The 15,232-nt window shown below is 42.5% G+C and overlaps 1 protein-coding gene across 1 annotated transcript in view; it reads left to right on the top strand.

Moving 5' to 3' along the window:
- The window catches only part of LOC115580439 (protein kinase C-binding protein NELL1), a 283,933-nt gene that overhangs the window by 183,934 nt on the left and 84,767 nt on the right, over window positions 1-15,232 (top strand). The window contains exon 13 of the mRNA XM_030414756.1: window positions 9,456-9,581. Within this exon, the coding sequence (XP_030270616.1) occupies window positions 9,456-9,581 (126 nt within the window). The remainder of the gene's footprint in view (window positions 1-9,455; window positions 9,582-15,232) is intronic.

The raw sequence follows: 15,232 nt of genomic DNA, 5'->3' as shown, positions 1-15,232 counted from the left end.
GTGTTGGTGACGGGAAAAGGTTTTCACTGTTGGAAGTTGCAGCCAGAGTGGCAGTGGGAAGCAGTGGTGACTGGTGAGCTAAGAGCCACTCCAAGGGGGAACATTGTACCTCAAATTCAAAGATACATAGAAACCCGTCAATGTCCCTCGATGCAGCGATGGACATGGACACGTATGCCAATTCAGTAGACTTTGCCCAACCCTAGCCATGACAACACAATCCAATGCAACCAGAAAATGTAACTATTTTCATTTGTACAGTAACGCCACCTTGTGCTATTGATGGATCACTGGGAAAAGCAGTGGGGAATGAAGTGGCTGTTGTTGGTTAAAGTGTACAGGAGTGCAAGTTTGTACAATCCAGTCCAATTCAAAGTATTTAAAAAGGCTCAAATTCCCATGAACCCTACAGTCAGCCCACTGCCACTGCTGTAAGGCGCCATAAGAGGCTCTAAGAGGCAGGACTCAAACTCTGTGGGTTAGGATTACAATTGTGTGTGGTTGTGTGTGTGTGTGTGTGTGTGTGTGTGTGTGTGTGTGTGTGTGTCTTCTTTGACATGGAGCATTGTATTTTGCTGTCTTGACTGACTTGTAAAGTGTACAGAGAGCCATCTGAAGGGTAATGTGCACTTCAAATAAACTGAGGTTGAAGTTGATAGCTGCAGTACAACATCACCTGCTCACTACCACACACCTTGGCATTTTGAACTGGTGCATGACCCATCTGACGGTTATCTGAACAACACACATTGTATTGTGAAACCCACACTATGACAATTACTGTATGTAGGCAATGTAATATGCAATGTGCAGGACTGTTTTATTTTTACATTATATATCCGGTGATGGAAGGAGGTAAATCTCAATGGAACAGCAACAACTGCAACAGGATAACCATGCGCTACACGTCGCTTAGCTTCACCACCTGGATGGTTATAAAACATCTGACTGTTACAGTTGCCTTTGTGGTAGACATCGCTCAGCTTCGATGAAGCAAATTCAGTTTGCCATTAGGATTTCACTCGCAACAATAGACCTCATCTGTGCGGTAATCCATTAAACTGTGGGGAGAGGCACACGCTGCACTGCCTCCTCCTGCCTGATATATGGATTTATTTCAGTTAGTGGGCACTCAGGTGTACTTTTCTACGTTTTTCAGTAAAAATACCTGTGTGAACATCCAGCGTGCACACACACAGAGCGCCTGTCATCCAGGTAAACTGCTCGACTCTGTCTGACAGAAGGACTCTGTCACACATTCAGGCTTCAGAGTGTCTTCTCTAAAAATCTGTCAGTGTGCAGCTCAGTGATTGGCAGGCCCGCGTTGAAGTTGCGGAGTGACAGCGAGATTAAACCACCTCGCTCACGCTGTTTCTTCCTCCTGAGAGAGAACCACACCAGCGCTCAGTTCTCCTACCCACGAACCGTTCTCTGACAAACAATGCAAACAGCGTGTTCCTGAGCCGGCTCTAATCTGCTCCACCAGAGCACTTCCTGCTCTGTATGTCTCTTCCAGAAGGACAAGGACAGCGATAAGAGCTGCTGCTCTCTAAAGGCGCGCTAATTAAATGCATCAGTGGTTCTTTTTCTCCTCTGACTCCGTGAAGGGACGCGCAGCATCACAGCGAGGTAGTCCTGCGCTGCATGTTGATCGTTGTTGTTTTTTGTGTTTGATTTGTTTTCAGCACAGAGAGATAAGAGAGTTTAGTCATTGAGTTCAGCCATCTGAGGCCTCTGCGTGCCCTCATTGTGCGGATGAAACCCCGTCATGAGAGTAATTTGGCTTCTTCGTGACTCAGTCCATATTAAAGGATAATACCGCAGCTCTTTTCAAGTTTGTGCCAGTAGTCGAAGTTGCTGCTGCCGCTGGGATAATGGGGCACAGTGAGAGATATCCAGGGCTCACTTTCTTCCTTCAAAAGCCAAACTTATGGAAAAGCAACGCTGTGTATGACACTCAATTATCGTGTACATAATTGCTGGCTGAGATTAATTTCCTCCTTCAGAGGAGGCCATTTTCCTGGTGTTAATTCTTAGAGGGTATGAAAACATCCTCCACACAGGGATAAAAGTCCATCACAGGAATGAGAAGAAACTTTTTACTTTTATCCTCATTTCACTGTGCTGACTGAGAGTTTTCATATCAGGACCGCATTACGCTTCGCTCTGCTGCCTGTCAATCATCCGACACACGCGAGGAAAAAAAGTAGTGACCAACTAAAATCCTAGAAAATGGAAATGATGAGCGTACACACTATGCATGTAATCAGGCAGGCTGAAACAAAGTTTTCCGAGGAGGTCAGGAGCTGATATCAACCTATTTAATCCTATGTGCAGACATGTTGGCCTGAGACATACTGCAGAGCACTGAACTATCACTGAACCGCTCTTGCAGATGGAGCATGTTTGGCAAATCATATTTCTACAACAGGAAACGGAAAACTGAGGAAGTGGGCTTCCTTTTTATTTCAAATAGGAATCAATAACAGTTGACTCTCCGACTTGCAGCCTGCGATGCGTTTCAGGTGCACATGAGTGGGTGTAGGGTCACGAAAAAGTAAATGGTGAACTCTAATTACTGCGGAGTGCGTTGCAGGATAATTGGGGCTAATGTATGTGCCGTGACTCAGAATTAAATCAGTGTTTCTGCTCATGGCCCAAGGTACAGTAGTCTGACTCACAGCTTTTAGACCGTGGGTAATAGCCTGTGTGGCAGGCTGCGTGTAATCGTTTTCAAAATCCTTGCTGCCATGGGAAACAACAACAACACACCTCTGAGCGAGCAACCTGCATGCTGAAAATGGCCAGCTACCCTCAGACTAGCCTGGTCCCTCACGGTACAATTCCAAACAAGCTGGAGGCTTTTCTTTTGCAGGGATTTAGCTATTTACATGCCACGACCTGCCTCTTTATGTGCAAAAACATCACCAAAACAAGTCCCCCCCCAACATTATTTTGCAGGAGCATCCTGAGCTTTGTGATACCCAAGATGTCTGTGACTGATTTAAAGCAGCCCAGTCGGCAGGATGAAATGTAAGCAGACAATGTTTCTGCAAGCCAAGGAAACATCCATAAGTACATGTAGTATGTACCATACTGACGTTTGTGCAAAACATTTCATATCACATTCACATTACATGTGTATTACCTGACTTTAAAATCTTGAGGTGTGTAGGACCGTGGGGGAGTTACAGACGAGAAAGCCACCACTGCACCTCGAGTCTGCGTTTTTGGCATTCAGAGTGTGAAATTACTCAAAATTAATATTGCCAGGAATTTTCAACCAGACCTTGGGGACATTTCCAGACGTGTTTGCGGTGACCAAAGCAGGCATTTTAAGCCAAAATATTATGTTTTCCTGAAAAGTCAGAGATTTTTGCCCTTTACTGTACATGGATGACTAACTTTGATCCACTACCTAGAAAAATATCAATAGTTGATACTTTGCTCAGTACTACGGGGACACTTTGACACAGCACTGAGGGCATATCATTTTAGATTTTTATTGAAAGACAAATACAACAAGGCTTGTGCACTGTGTGTGAAACATAACAGCAGTTCATTTACATCTGAAGGGAGAAAGGTTATGTGAGCGCTGCAGTGGTGCATGTATTCACTCACAAAAAGGGCTAAGTCAAAATTTAAACCAAACAAGTGCAGCCACACATTGCTGTTTAGCAACATTCCAGCTTCTGATCGAGTGAACTCTTAGCACAGGTGACCACACATAACAGGAACATTCCAGAAGTCCAAGTTGAAAGAAACCCAACTTGCTCTTGGATATGAGAAGACACACATAATAAGACAACATTGGGGATTTCATAGGAGGCTGGCAGCTCCTGTGCTAAACTAAAAAAAATCCAGACTGGCTCCTGCATTGATCACATAGACACAACATTGATGATGAGCCTTTAATCTGACTCCCAGTAAGGAGCTAGTCAGAAATGGTCATTCTGGCTAGGAGAACGTCTTCATAATAAAGTTGCCAAAGTGTTTCTGTGCTGTTAAATGTTATAATTTCATACATTTTAATTTCATGGCTTGCTGTGCAGAGATTGAGACTCGCATATCAACATCATAATTTGTGTGAAAATGCCATGGTTAGTTGTTTTTCCTTTCTCCATTCACACTGTTTCAGTGAAGTCACATGAAAAAAAAGCTGATTAGCTCTTTTATACCAAGTGCATTAGAGAAAACAAATGAAATGTCCCATCTCTCTTTCTACACAGCCTGTGTGCCTGTGTGTGCGCACACGACTGTATGCAAGGCTCTGTGCAAGCTTCAATTCCCATGGTGTGTAATTTCAGGGCGAGATTAACTTCTTTGTACTGAAAATAGAGATAGAGAGAGGGGGAGAGAGAGAAGTCAAAGAAAAGGGGAATTGTCATAGCTGTACATGTGTTTGTGTGTGTGCTGGGGGAGACATCAACTGAGATTCATATCAGAAGCCACAATGACATTAAGATAGGAGCAGCTCTGGTCAAGTCCTTTTCAAAAAATAAATGTTTTAGCAGAAGTCACTTATCTCTTAACATGCATGCATGAATTAGTAATTTGTGTTTTTAGATTGATGTCAGCTGAAGTCTCGGGGTGTTTTTGCTCCAGTAACTGATTCAGAAGCTTAAGAGCTTGTCTACGAAAACTGAATTTATTCATACATCAAAGCACCATTGTGTAGAAATTAGCATTTTGTGCCCCCATAGTTTCTGAGTGCGTCACTGGTGTAGATATAAATCCAAGGCCACAAGGCCATTAAAATTGTGTCAGACGTAATGTGGCTGACCAACAATGCTAACGAACAAAACTCATCGCATTGTATTGTGTTGGCAACTTGCAGTACTTGAAGTAAACGTGTGTAACCCTGTGTTCCGACCCGCTCACAGGAGTTACACAGTGAAGAAAAAAGTGACTATTGCAAAAAACTGCACCGTCAAAATGATTTAGAAGCTGTAGAAAAAGTTACATTATTTTGATTTAACATTGTTGGCATTCTTTACATTTGTCCTTTCGTATGCAGTAGAGTTGTGATGCTGCATTTGATTGTTGTTTGAGCACCACTAGTCAGCTCTGGCTATGTTCCATTAGGTGTTCATGTAGGCGTACGGACCGCCATGTAACTAAAGCCAAGAGAAAATAATGCTGAAATGATCAGGCAATGGACAGTTAATGTAAGTAAGCCACTGGGGTTCTTCGTTTTCTTGTATAAACTGCAGATACCAGCACTGAGTTGTCTTGAATGCCTGAAAGACCACCCCCCCTCCCAGACATGAAAAAAAGAATCAGCTTGAAATATTACATTTCGTCTGAAGAATATATAAAAGACAAAGTTCAAATGAGAAGTAAGAGAAGATGGTAAATCGTAAATTGTCTTGCATTTCCAGTCTACTGACGGCTCAAAGCACTTTACAACACTTGCCACATTCACCAATTCACACACACATTCATACCCTGATGTTGGAGGCTTCCATGCAAGGCGCCAGCTGTTCATCAGGAGCAATTTGGGCTTCAGTATCTTGCTCAAGGACACTTCGACATGCATCTGGGGGGGGCTGGGATTTGAATCAGCGACCTTCCGATTACTAGACGAGCCGCTCTACCTCCTGAGCTATAGCAGCCCCCATAGATGACTGAGAGCCAGTTTCTGGCTCTGCAAGCATTCTTAACTTTTTTACTTAGTTAAGTATAATAGTGTAGTATTGCACTGTAATAAGTATAAATTGTGATATTTTAAATTAGGAGTTTAGCTAGCAGCAGGGATCCATGTTTAATGATGAATATGTGAGATTTAAGTCGCTGCCAAAATCAAATCAATTGTTCAGTTCCCAAAAAACGTTCAGTCTTTCAACCAAATTTCACAGAACTCTGCATGTGAGTTTTGTGAAACAAACACCCTGCTGAGTGACAGACAAACCGGAAAGAAAATTGATTAGCAATCTGGAGTTTGTTGAGTGGAAAACCTTTGAAAAACCCACACACATCGACGCACACTCACGTAAACTTACTTCACATTTTTAGAATTTAGACAGATGAGAAAGATAAATTAGAAAGAGAAAAAAGTTATCTGATGAATACTTTAACTTTAAACAATGCAGACACACACCCATGGGTAGAGTCGAGTTTCACTGGCAGTGTTGATTTTGTATGAAAAGAAAAACATCTTGGAGATGGTTTTGATTAGGAAATTGAAGGTGTTTTCATAATGTAATGTTAGGAAAAGTTTGCATCAGCTGGATAGAGAGTATACCTGTGTTTTATGCACCTTTGCCAGGTATGGAAACTTGACATTAACAAACAAAAACATGCTGGCCAGGACTGCACAACAGCAGGAAAGACATTGGACCGCCAACAAGCAGGAAAGCTGTGCTCGTAATTGGTGCCACTAAACATCAACACTAGTTGGCTGAAGCAGATGGAAGCCCACCAAGAACCTTATTCTGTTCAAGTATTCCGCCTGTAGTGAGTTTTTCCTTGCCGCTGTCGCCGACTGCTTGCTCGTAGTGGGAATCCGTAGGGTCTCTGTAAATGATATAGACATGCTTTATAGGAGAAGTGCCCTGATTTCTGTTCGGATTTGGTGATACATAAATGAAACTGAAATTAATTAAGCATCTCCTCCATACTGAGTTGCTCCCCTTAGAGCAACATCACAGAGTACCCCGGGCAAAGAATACGATCTGCTGAGGATCTTTTGTTCTCTCCATGAACAGACTGCAGCAATTTAAACTTCCCTTAGTTTAATGTATGATGTACAATATGTACATCATACAATATGATGTATGAAATGTTGTTAATTGTATGGTTTTCTTTCTTTGTATTTGGATGTTTGATTGTTGTTTTATTGAATGTTTTAAATTGATATTTTTTTTATTTTTATTTTTTTATCCATTGTTTTTTTCCTGATGTCTCTCTGTAAAGTGTCCTTGAGTGTCCTGAAAGGCGCTTTGTAAATAAAATGTATTGTTATTATTATTATTATTACATTGTGTGGATAATTCAAAGTTAAGTTTTCGCCTGTCAGTTGGTTGCTTGGTTGCTTGGTTGGTTCATTTTTTGCTTGGTTGTTTAGTTGGTTGTTTGGTTGGCTGGTTATTTGGTTGATTTGCTGGTTGGTTGGTTAGATGATAAAATATGTTTAATTTGATATTGGATTAGGCTCGATTTAATTAAAGGGAAGTACTACATTATTATTATTATTGTTGTTGTTGTTGTTGTTATTGTTATTATTATCATTCTGAGGCAGCCTCATCAAGTAGTCTTCAACCAAACCAAAATATTAGCTGCTAAAAGAGACCGATCAGCTGCAGAGGTTGATGTCCTGGACTGTATTTGTGGAGACACACAAATATAAACACTCACACACACAAACATCCGGGTTGATTAGAGTGAAGAAAATAAAGGAGTTTTAATCAGTAGGAGATAATATTGTTGTGGGACAGGAAGCTGTTTCAATTAACCTTCGTACAGTAAGGGGTGATGGAGATACTAGCATGCATATTCACACATGCACTCCCACGTGCAGACACACACACACACACACACACACAAATATGAGGAGTCTTCTCCATTTCTGCCTCACAGCATACAAACACTCAACACCAGACACACAGTCTCTCCCCCCCTCAAACACATGCAAACAGACAAATACACACGAAAGGGATGAGCACACACACACACAAATACACGCTCATGCACACAGAGTATTACCCTGCCTTATTTTTAGCTGTTCCCCTTTCCAGCCCTGACCTACATCACAGCATGAATAAAGCAGCAGAGAGATGAAGAAAGTGAGCTGAGAAAGGGAGGGAGGAGGGAGGAGAAGGTCTGGGAAGAGGAGTAAGGAAGGCAGGGAGTGAGGAAGAGGCACCAGCAAATCAAGAAAAATGAATTCCCCCCTGTGTGAAATGACAGTTCCAGTTCTGTCAGCAGACCTCACCTGCTACGACACTCCCAGAGGAGGCTGCAGAGGGCGAACACAAGCACTCACACAGACATTCAGACAAACACACACACACACATGCACACACACACACACACACACACACACACACAAACACACAGTGGTAAACACAGGGGATAGAGGACCTCGGAGCGACAGGTATCAGAATGTCTTATCATGCGTCAGATTTGACAGTAGATGCTTTTCCCACTTTGAATAAAGGCTGACAAAAGCAGCAAGCTCACAACTTTGAATTATTGAGGCCATGCAGTGGCAACATCACAGCTCGGCCTTCATCAGGCTTGAAGAACGCTTTGGCCAATAAAGGGTAATCAACTGAGCAGCTTTCAGGGTGGAGTAGCGCTTCAGGACAAGATAAAAATTGGATTCAGGGACTGTCTCGCAGCCTGAGAGCACTCGAATAAGTTCAATGTTTTTGATGTAGCAGATCAATGCTTTCTACGCTGAAGGCCAGCTTGGCTTTGTATGCCCGTATACAGATCCGTCTCCCTTTGATTGTGCAATTCAACACTCCTACTGTGCACTCTCCAAGGATGAAATTTGCAGAGAAAAAAACCTCTGGGTGTTGCATGTAAGTCAATTACGTACTTCATACAAATTCATCCTGTTGTAAGGGGAAAGTGTGAGCTGAAAACCCCAAAGCTTGAATGTATCTATCTAAGGGGAGATGATATGGAAATACTCTCCTTACTCTCTCCTTCCCCTAAGTGAAGCATGCAGGCTCCCTGAAGTGGTGGAAAGGCCTGTTAGCTGCAGGAATCTGGCTCTCTGCTGCTCACATGCACACGAATACTCCGTTAGACGTACACACTTTCGCACACGCACATACAAATTTAGACCCTTCTGCATAACACCTCCCTCGTGTGTTTCCGATCCCATTTCATCAGCAGTCAACCAGCTCATCTAATGCCTCCCTGAGCTCTGTGTTTTAATGCTCATACAATGTCTTTCAAGCTACATTAGGAAGAGCGAGAATATGTGTATGAAAAGAGGCTTCAATGTGTCATATTAGCAGAATAGAATGGATGTTAGGTAAGATACTGCTCTCACTGCTCTTATTTGTCCTTCTTAGTTTTGTGCCCACATTTCATCTAATCTCATTCTTTCCTTTCCTTTCCTTTCCTTTCCTTTCCTGTCCTGTCCTTTCCCTCACTTTCCTTTCCTTTCCTTTCCTTTGGACCCATATTTTCCTCCTTCCCTGCTACTCATTTCTATTGCTGTATCTAAACAACACAACAGTTTCTATATTTTGCGTGCAAAAAGGTCTTTTGAAGAACTTGTCTTGTTTGTCTGTGGTATTAGTGAAGGAAATTTAGGGACCATTTTTGGATTGGGTGACACTGTACTGAGATTAACGCAACAGTGTCGATGCTGTTCATTGAGCTTCATCCACTTGCTTAATCAGCTGCTCGAGGAATCACTCCGCGTGTCCTGAGTGTGTCTATAGAGAGCCACACACTGAGTTATTAATCTGCTGTATGTGCTCTGTTGTCCTCAGATATTGATGAGTGTGCGACCCAGATGCATTACTGCCAGTCCAACACGGCTTGCGTCAACCTGCCCGGCAGCCATCGCTGTGACTGTCTGCCAGGCTTCATCAGAGTGGACGAATACTCCTGCACCGGTACGTCTGCACGCAAATACATTACTGACTCACTGTTGGTCCATATAGTCCATCTGGCATCGCATCATACATGTAGTTTGAAATGTGATGGTTCAGTAGGTTGATGGGCAATTTTCTACCGGTGTTTCAATTTTTGCTTGATCTGTAGGGAGTATGTTTACAGGCAGCCCTCCCATTTCCCTTTCATTCCCCCAATGCTCTGGTGGCCATTTTCCCCATTCAGCATGACTCCGAGGATGATTCAGAATGAAATATCTATGGATGAATTGGCATTACAGAGTAGCACAGGCATTCATTATCGCTGGAGCATGAATCCAAATATTATCCATACTTCTCTGATTTTCATTTTGTTGATGTACTATTTCAACAACTATTTGGATAACTTTCAATGAAATAGGTTGGAGACATTGATGTTCCCCAGAGGATCAGTTTAGTGATTCTCCTGACATACACTATATTGCCCACTCACCCATCCAAATAATTGAAATCAGGTGTTCCAGTCACTTCCATGGCCACAGGTGTATAAATGCAAGCACCAAGGCATGCAGACTGTTTCTACAAACATTGGTGAAAGAATGGGTCGCTCTCAGGAGCTCAGTGAATTCCAGTGTGATACTGTGATAGGATTCCACCTGTGCAACAAGTCCAGTCGTGAAACTTCCTCGCTCCTAAATATTCTACAGTCAACTGTCAGTGTTATTATAACAAAGTGGAAGTGACTGGGAATGACAGCAACTCAGCCACGAAGTGGTAGGCCACGTAGGCAGCTAAATAACGGAGCGGGGTCAGCGGATGCTGAGGCGCATAGTGCGCAGAGGTCGCCAACTATCTGCAGAGTCAATTGCCACACACCTCCAAACTTCATGTGACCTTCAGATTAGCTCAAGAACAGTGCCTAGAGAGCTTCATGGAATGGGTTCCATGGCCGAGTAGCTGCAGCTGCAGGAGAACGGTTCTTGTCTGACTGCATTGTGCCAAGTGTAAAATTTGGTGGAGGGGGGATTATGGTGTGGGGTTGTTTTTCAGGAGCTGGGCTTGGCCCCATAGTTCCAGTGAAAGGAATTCTGAATGCTTCAGCACACCGAGAGATGTTGGACAATTCTATGCTCCCAACTTTGTGGGAACAGTTTGGGGATGGCCCCTTCCTGTTCCAACATGACTGTGCACCAGTGCACAAAGCAAGGTCCATAAAGACATGGATGAGAGAGTTTGGTGTGGATGAACTGGCCTGCACCGAATCCTGACCTCAACCCGATGAAACACCAGGCCTTCCCGTCCAACATCAGCGTGTGACCTCACAAATGTGCTTCTGGAAGAATGGTCAAAAATTCCCATAAACACACTCCTTAACCTTGGGGAAAGCCTTCCCAGAAGAGTTGAAGCTGTTATAGCTGCAAAGGGTGGACCAACGTCATATTAAACCCTATGGATTAAGAATGGGATGTTACTTAAGTCAAGGCGGGTGAGTGAATACTTTTAGCAATATAGTGTATCATTGTTTCTAAATTTCAATCCATCCAGTGCTTTGGCTCATCACCAAACCCACAGAACCAACAAAAGCAAGACAGCAGCCTCAGCTGTTATTAGCAAATCTTGCTAATCTTACTGTCCAAATGTTACTTCACCAGACTTTCAGACCTGATGGTACTGAGGGGCGGTCTAAATTCAGGATTCATCAAGTCCACATGCTTGGAAATTAGCTGTAGAGCAGTATGGATGTTACAATGTAAAAGTATTGTAATGTAATAATTACACTGTGGCTCTACACCCTTCCGTCATGGAACAAAGTGGGAATAAAAAAGTGAAGAATCGCGGATGAATTAAGGAGTCTGCTAGTCTGGTGGTACAGCAGCTAATACTTCTGTATCTTTTGCCAGATGGCGGCAGGGTGAACAGAATGTGTTGGGCTGATATCACTGATGCTCAGTAGATGGGTGCCAGTGATGTTCTGGGGTGTTTTATTCACCCACTGCGGAGCCTTCCTGTCCTGGGCCGTGCACAAACCATGTCAGTTTGTTGATGTTTCCAGTCAGGATGCTTTCAATTGGTCCTCTGAAAGATGACAGGAATTTGGCTTCACAATTTGCCCTTCTTAAGTTTAAGAGTGATAATGTGCAATGAACACGACCACCTCTTCATTTAAGAAAATTTCAGAATTCAGATGAGATGTTTATGTTGTCTCCTCTCTTTGTCAGTTTAATGTCATCTTACAGTCTTCACTAATGCCTGTCTGAAGTGGCTGCTAACTGTGTCAGAAAAATGTTTGCTTCCGTCAACTGCCAACCACATGAGGCTGCCACTGATGCTGTCTTTCTTGTTATCTGCAATTAAAGCATGTAGAGAAATGAATGCGAACTGATTGGTGAACGCCTCAGAATGTCCTTTTAAAGGCTGAAAGAAATCAGCATGTAATCACAGAAGAATGGGGGATTGCAGCCATTCAGTTCTTTAATGGCTCTAAAATGACGATTAATAGTCGGATTTTGAACATGTCTTACTTTCTCTGCGTCTTTGACCTTCTCACCTGACCACACGTGTACCTGCTCAGTCCAAGTTTATTTCTGTGGATCGAGCCATTTCCCGAGCGAACAGTACAGTGACACCTGGCATAGCTGGTTTACAATTTTTTTCCTCTGAAGAGGTTTAGAGCAACATGTTTTCTCCAGAGTGACTACGATGTGCTTGGTTGCTGCTCAGTGTTTCTCTGGAGAAGTGTTCTTTAATTAGCTCACAGTTGGCAGCCATGCAGGAACAGGGATCCATAGACAATCAATCTATTTTGCAGCTTGTAAACTGTCCTGGCTGCTGACTGGGAGCCCGAGGAGCACTCTCTACATCTGCTGGGAGAGATAAATCCTTTCTCCTCTTCCTGCTTCCCCTCAGCTTCTTCTCAAGGGCTTAAGATCCTCGACATGAATGTGAAACAGAGTTAGCATTCACGGTGCAGCGAGGTGACGGCTCACATTTCACACAGCGCTAACACGATTGCACGTTAGCTTTGTAATTGACAAGTTGAAATCTGTATTGTATTTCTTCATTGTGTCTGGATCTGGAAAAAGGTTTTGTGTATTAAGCAGGACACACACAGACACAATGGAATCCAGTTTCTTGTTTCTATGGTTTCTCATTCCATGAAGCCATTAGTGAGCATAAAGTTAACTCACATAGTCCCCTCTGATCGCAGAGCAATTTTCGAGGTTGAAATCTGCTTTGGTGTGCAGAGTTGTGGAGCTTTAATCATTAATCTTAATAGAAGGTACGCACTGATGGCACTATGTTCTGCAATTTCACCTCCTCATAATAATCATCAATCCTTAAAGTATATTTGGTGGTCTGTGGATTTCGAAATGTGGCCAGATATTGAGTTTCCTGACAGATATATCCTGTTTGTAGGGATGGATAAGTAGCAGGACCCAGAAGAGAGCCTGAGGGCATATACTCTGGATACATGATCCTATTATAACCCTTAAACATTCATCCCCTTTTGGGGTTGGTCCGCCTTAATTAAAACAATTGACTATTTTGATTATTTATACTGCTGCGATAGATTTGGTTGAAATGTTTCCGAGGGTATTTTTTGAGGGACTAAGGAGAGGGTGTCATATGCTGTACTGATTGTAAAGCCCATGAAGTTGAAGTTGTGATTTGTGATGTGAGAATAATACAATTCACTTGACTTTAAAGTGTTACACAAACAGATTGCAGATAGAAATGGTGCCAGGCTGTCAGCCGGCAACCCAATTGCAAGTGTAAATGTCGGCAATGTACATTTCTGCCAATCTCTGATATGTGGTAACTTAAATTTTATGTTATGACAGTGATGTGCATATGCTCTCGTTAGGTTAAGGCAAAAAACTAAGCTGGAAACTGTCCCTAGGTCTCCCTAATTTTTTTTTTTTTTTAATGTAGTCTTGTTATGTATTTACTATTTTTTTTTTACATAAATTGAGTGTCGGGGTGGTAAAAAACATATTGCAAAGAAAAAAACCAAACAAAAACTTAAGTTTATTCTAATTTTACAACACGTCCTCTGTAGTGGACAACAGGACTTGTTCCCCAATAGGAAACATTTAAAGGCTGAGTATGGTCATGGAACATTCCACTGGAATCATCCAGTAAAATACAACACCAAATACAAAACAAATAGCAAAGGTAGATTTGTCTTTATGTAACCATTACACCTGAACCTTTTCTAATTTCTTTATAACACGTTTGACACTTCATGGTATCATCCTCTGATAGATCTACACCGATCAGGCATAACATTATGACCACTGACAGGTGAAGCGAATAACACTGATTATCTCTTCATCATGGCACCTGGATAGGATATTTTAGGCAGCAAGTGAACATGTCCTTAAAGCTGATGTGTTAGAAGCAGGAAAAATGGGCAAGCATTAGGATTTGATGGAGTTTGATTGAGTAGACGACTCATCATACCATAGCACATCCTCAGGGGTCTCGTGGAGTCCATACCTCGATGGGTCACGGCTGTTTTGGCAGCAAAAGGCGGACCAACACAATATTAGACAGTTGGTCATAATGTTATGCCTGATCGGTGTATGTCTGAACCTCACTGAATGATTCTATTAGGAATCCTCTCTGCCTCTGTCATAGAGCTGTCTACTGAAAAAATGTGAAACAAACATAAGTGTCCACTGATGACCAGTAGCTACAGAGGACATTTATAAATTAGCTTTTTTTCAAATAGAATAAATAAGCTCAGCTCTGAAAACTCAATCAATTATTCCTAAGATGTTTACTTAGTTAAAACAATTGAAAAATTATATTGTTGTTTTGTTTTTTTTTTCAATTATGAATATCATGCTTACCTTTCTTTTTCTCCAAAAATGTGCTTTCTGGGACGGCAGCCGTTTTGAAAAGACATGCACAGCCAAGTTGGCAAGGCCAAACCCCCCACATGTGGTGTCATTTTAAAGCTGACACAACCCCTCGTAAATCGTTCCCCCACATTTCTTTTGAAAAAAAACATCTGCTTGTTTGTGCACAAAAGCTCTTCACAATTTTAGAGGGCTTTTCTATGTTCTATTTTTTTTTTTTTTTATGTGTATCACTCAGGGGGGAATGATCGTACAGTGGCATCACATTCATGTCCTCAGTCAGCCGTAAGAAAGTCACCTGAACCGTAACAATCAAGCTGAAATGAGACAAAACCTAGAGACGGCGGGAGAAATGTGTTTTGTGACAGACACTGATGAAAGTAATGTGTTTGTTCCTGCCTTTTTCACTTCAGGCCAGTGCGTGTGAGCGCACTGTATGCACGTCTCTGTGGACTTCATCCACACAGAAACTTACATCACTGTAGGCAGCACACGGTCTACAGATTTACCCTCAGCATTACAATCTGAGCAGCTCCTTCCTCAGAGGAATAAAATGTCACCTCTTGCAGCTTTTACACGACATGTCATGTATCACCTTTTGCATTGGACTCTCTCAGCCTCGGCTCCCTCCGTCTCTCCTGCCTGGCGGTGGAGCCTGTCCTTCGTGTAGACAGCTCCCTGTAAACAATAGGAGGCTGCGGTAATTGTGGTTCCGCTTGATTTCACCTCTATGGAAGCAGGCGAGCAGCTCTGGGGAAACGGGATGGACAGAGGGAAGACGAGAGGTGGCAGAAGTGAGAGTTTTCTATA

Source organism: Sparus aurata, chromosome 4 (assembly GCF_900880675.1).
Source record: "Sparus aurata chromosome 4, fSpaAur1.1, whole genome shotgun sequence".
NCBI lineage: Eukaryota > Metazoa > Chordata > Actinopteri > Spariformes > Sparidae > Sparus > Sparus aurata.
The sequence above is the reverse complement of the archived record's forward strand: the minus strand, read 5'-3'. Positions and strand labels throughout refer to the sequence as shown.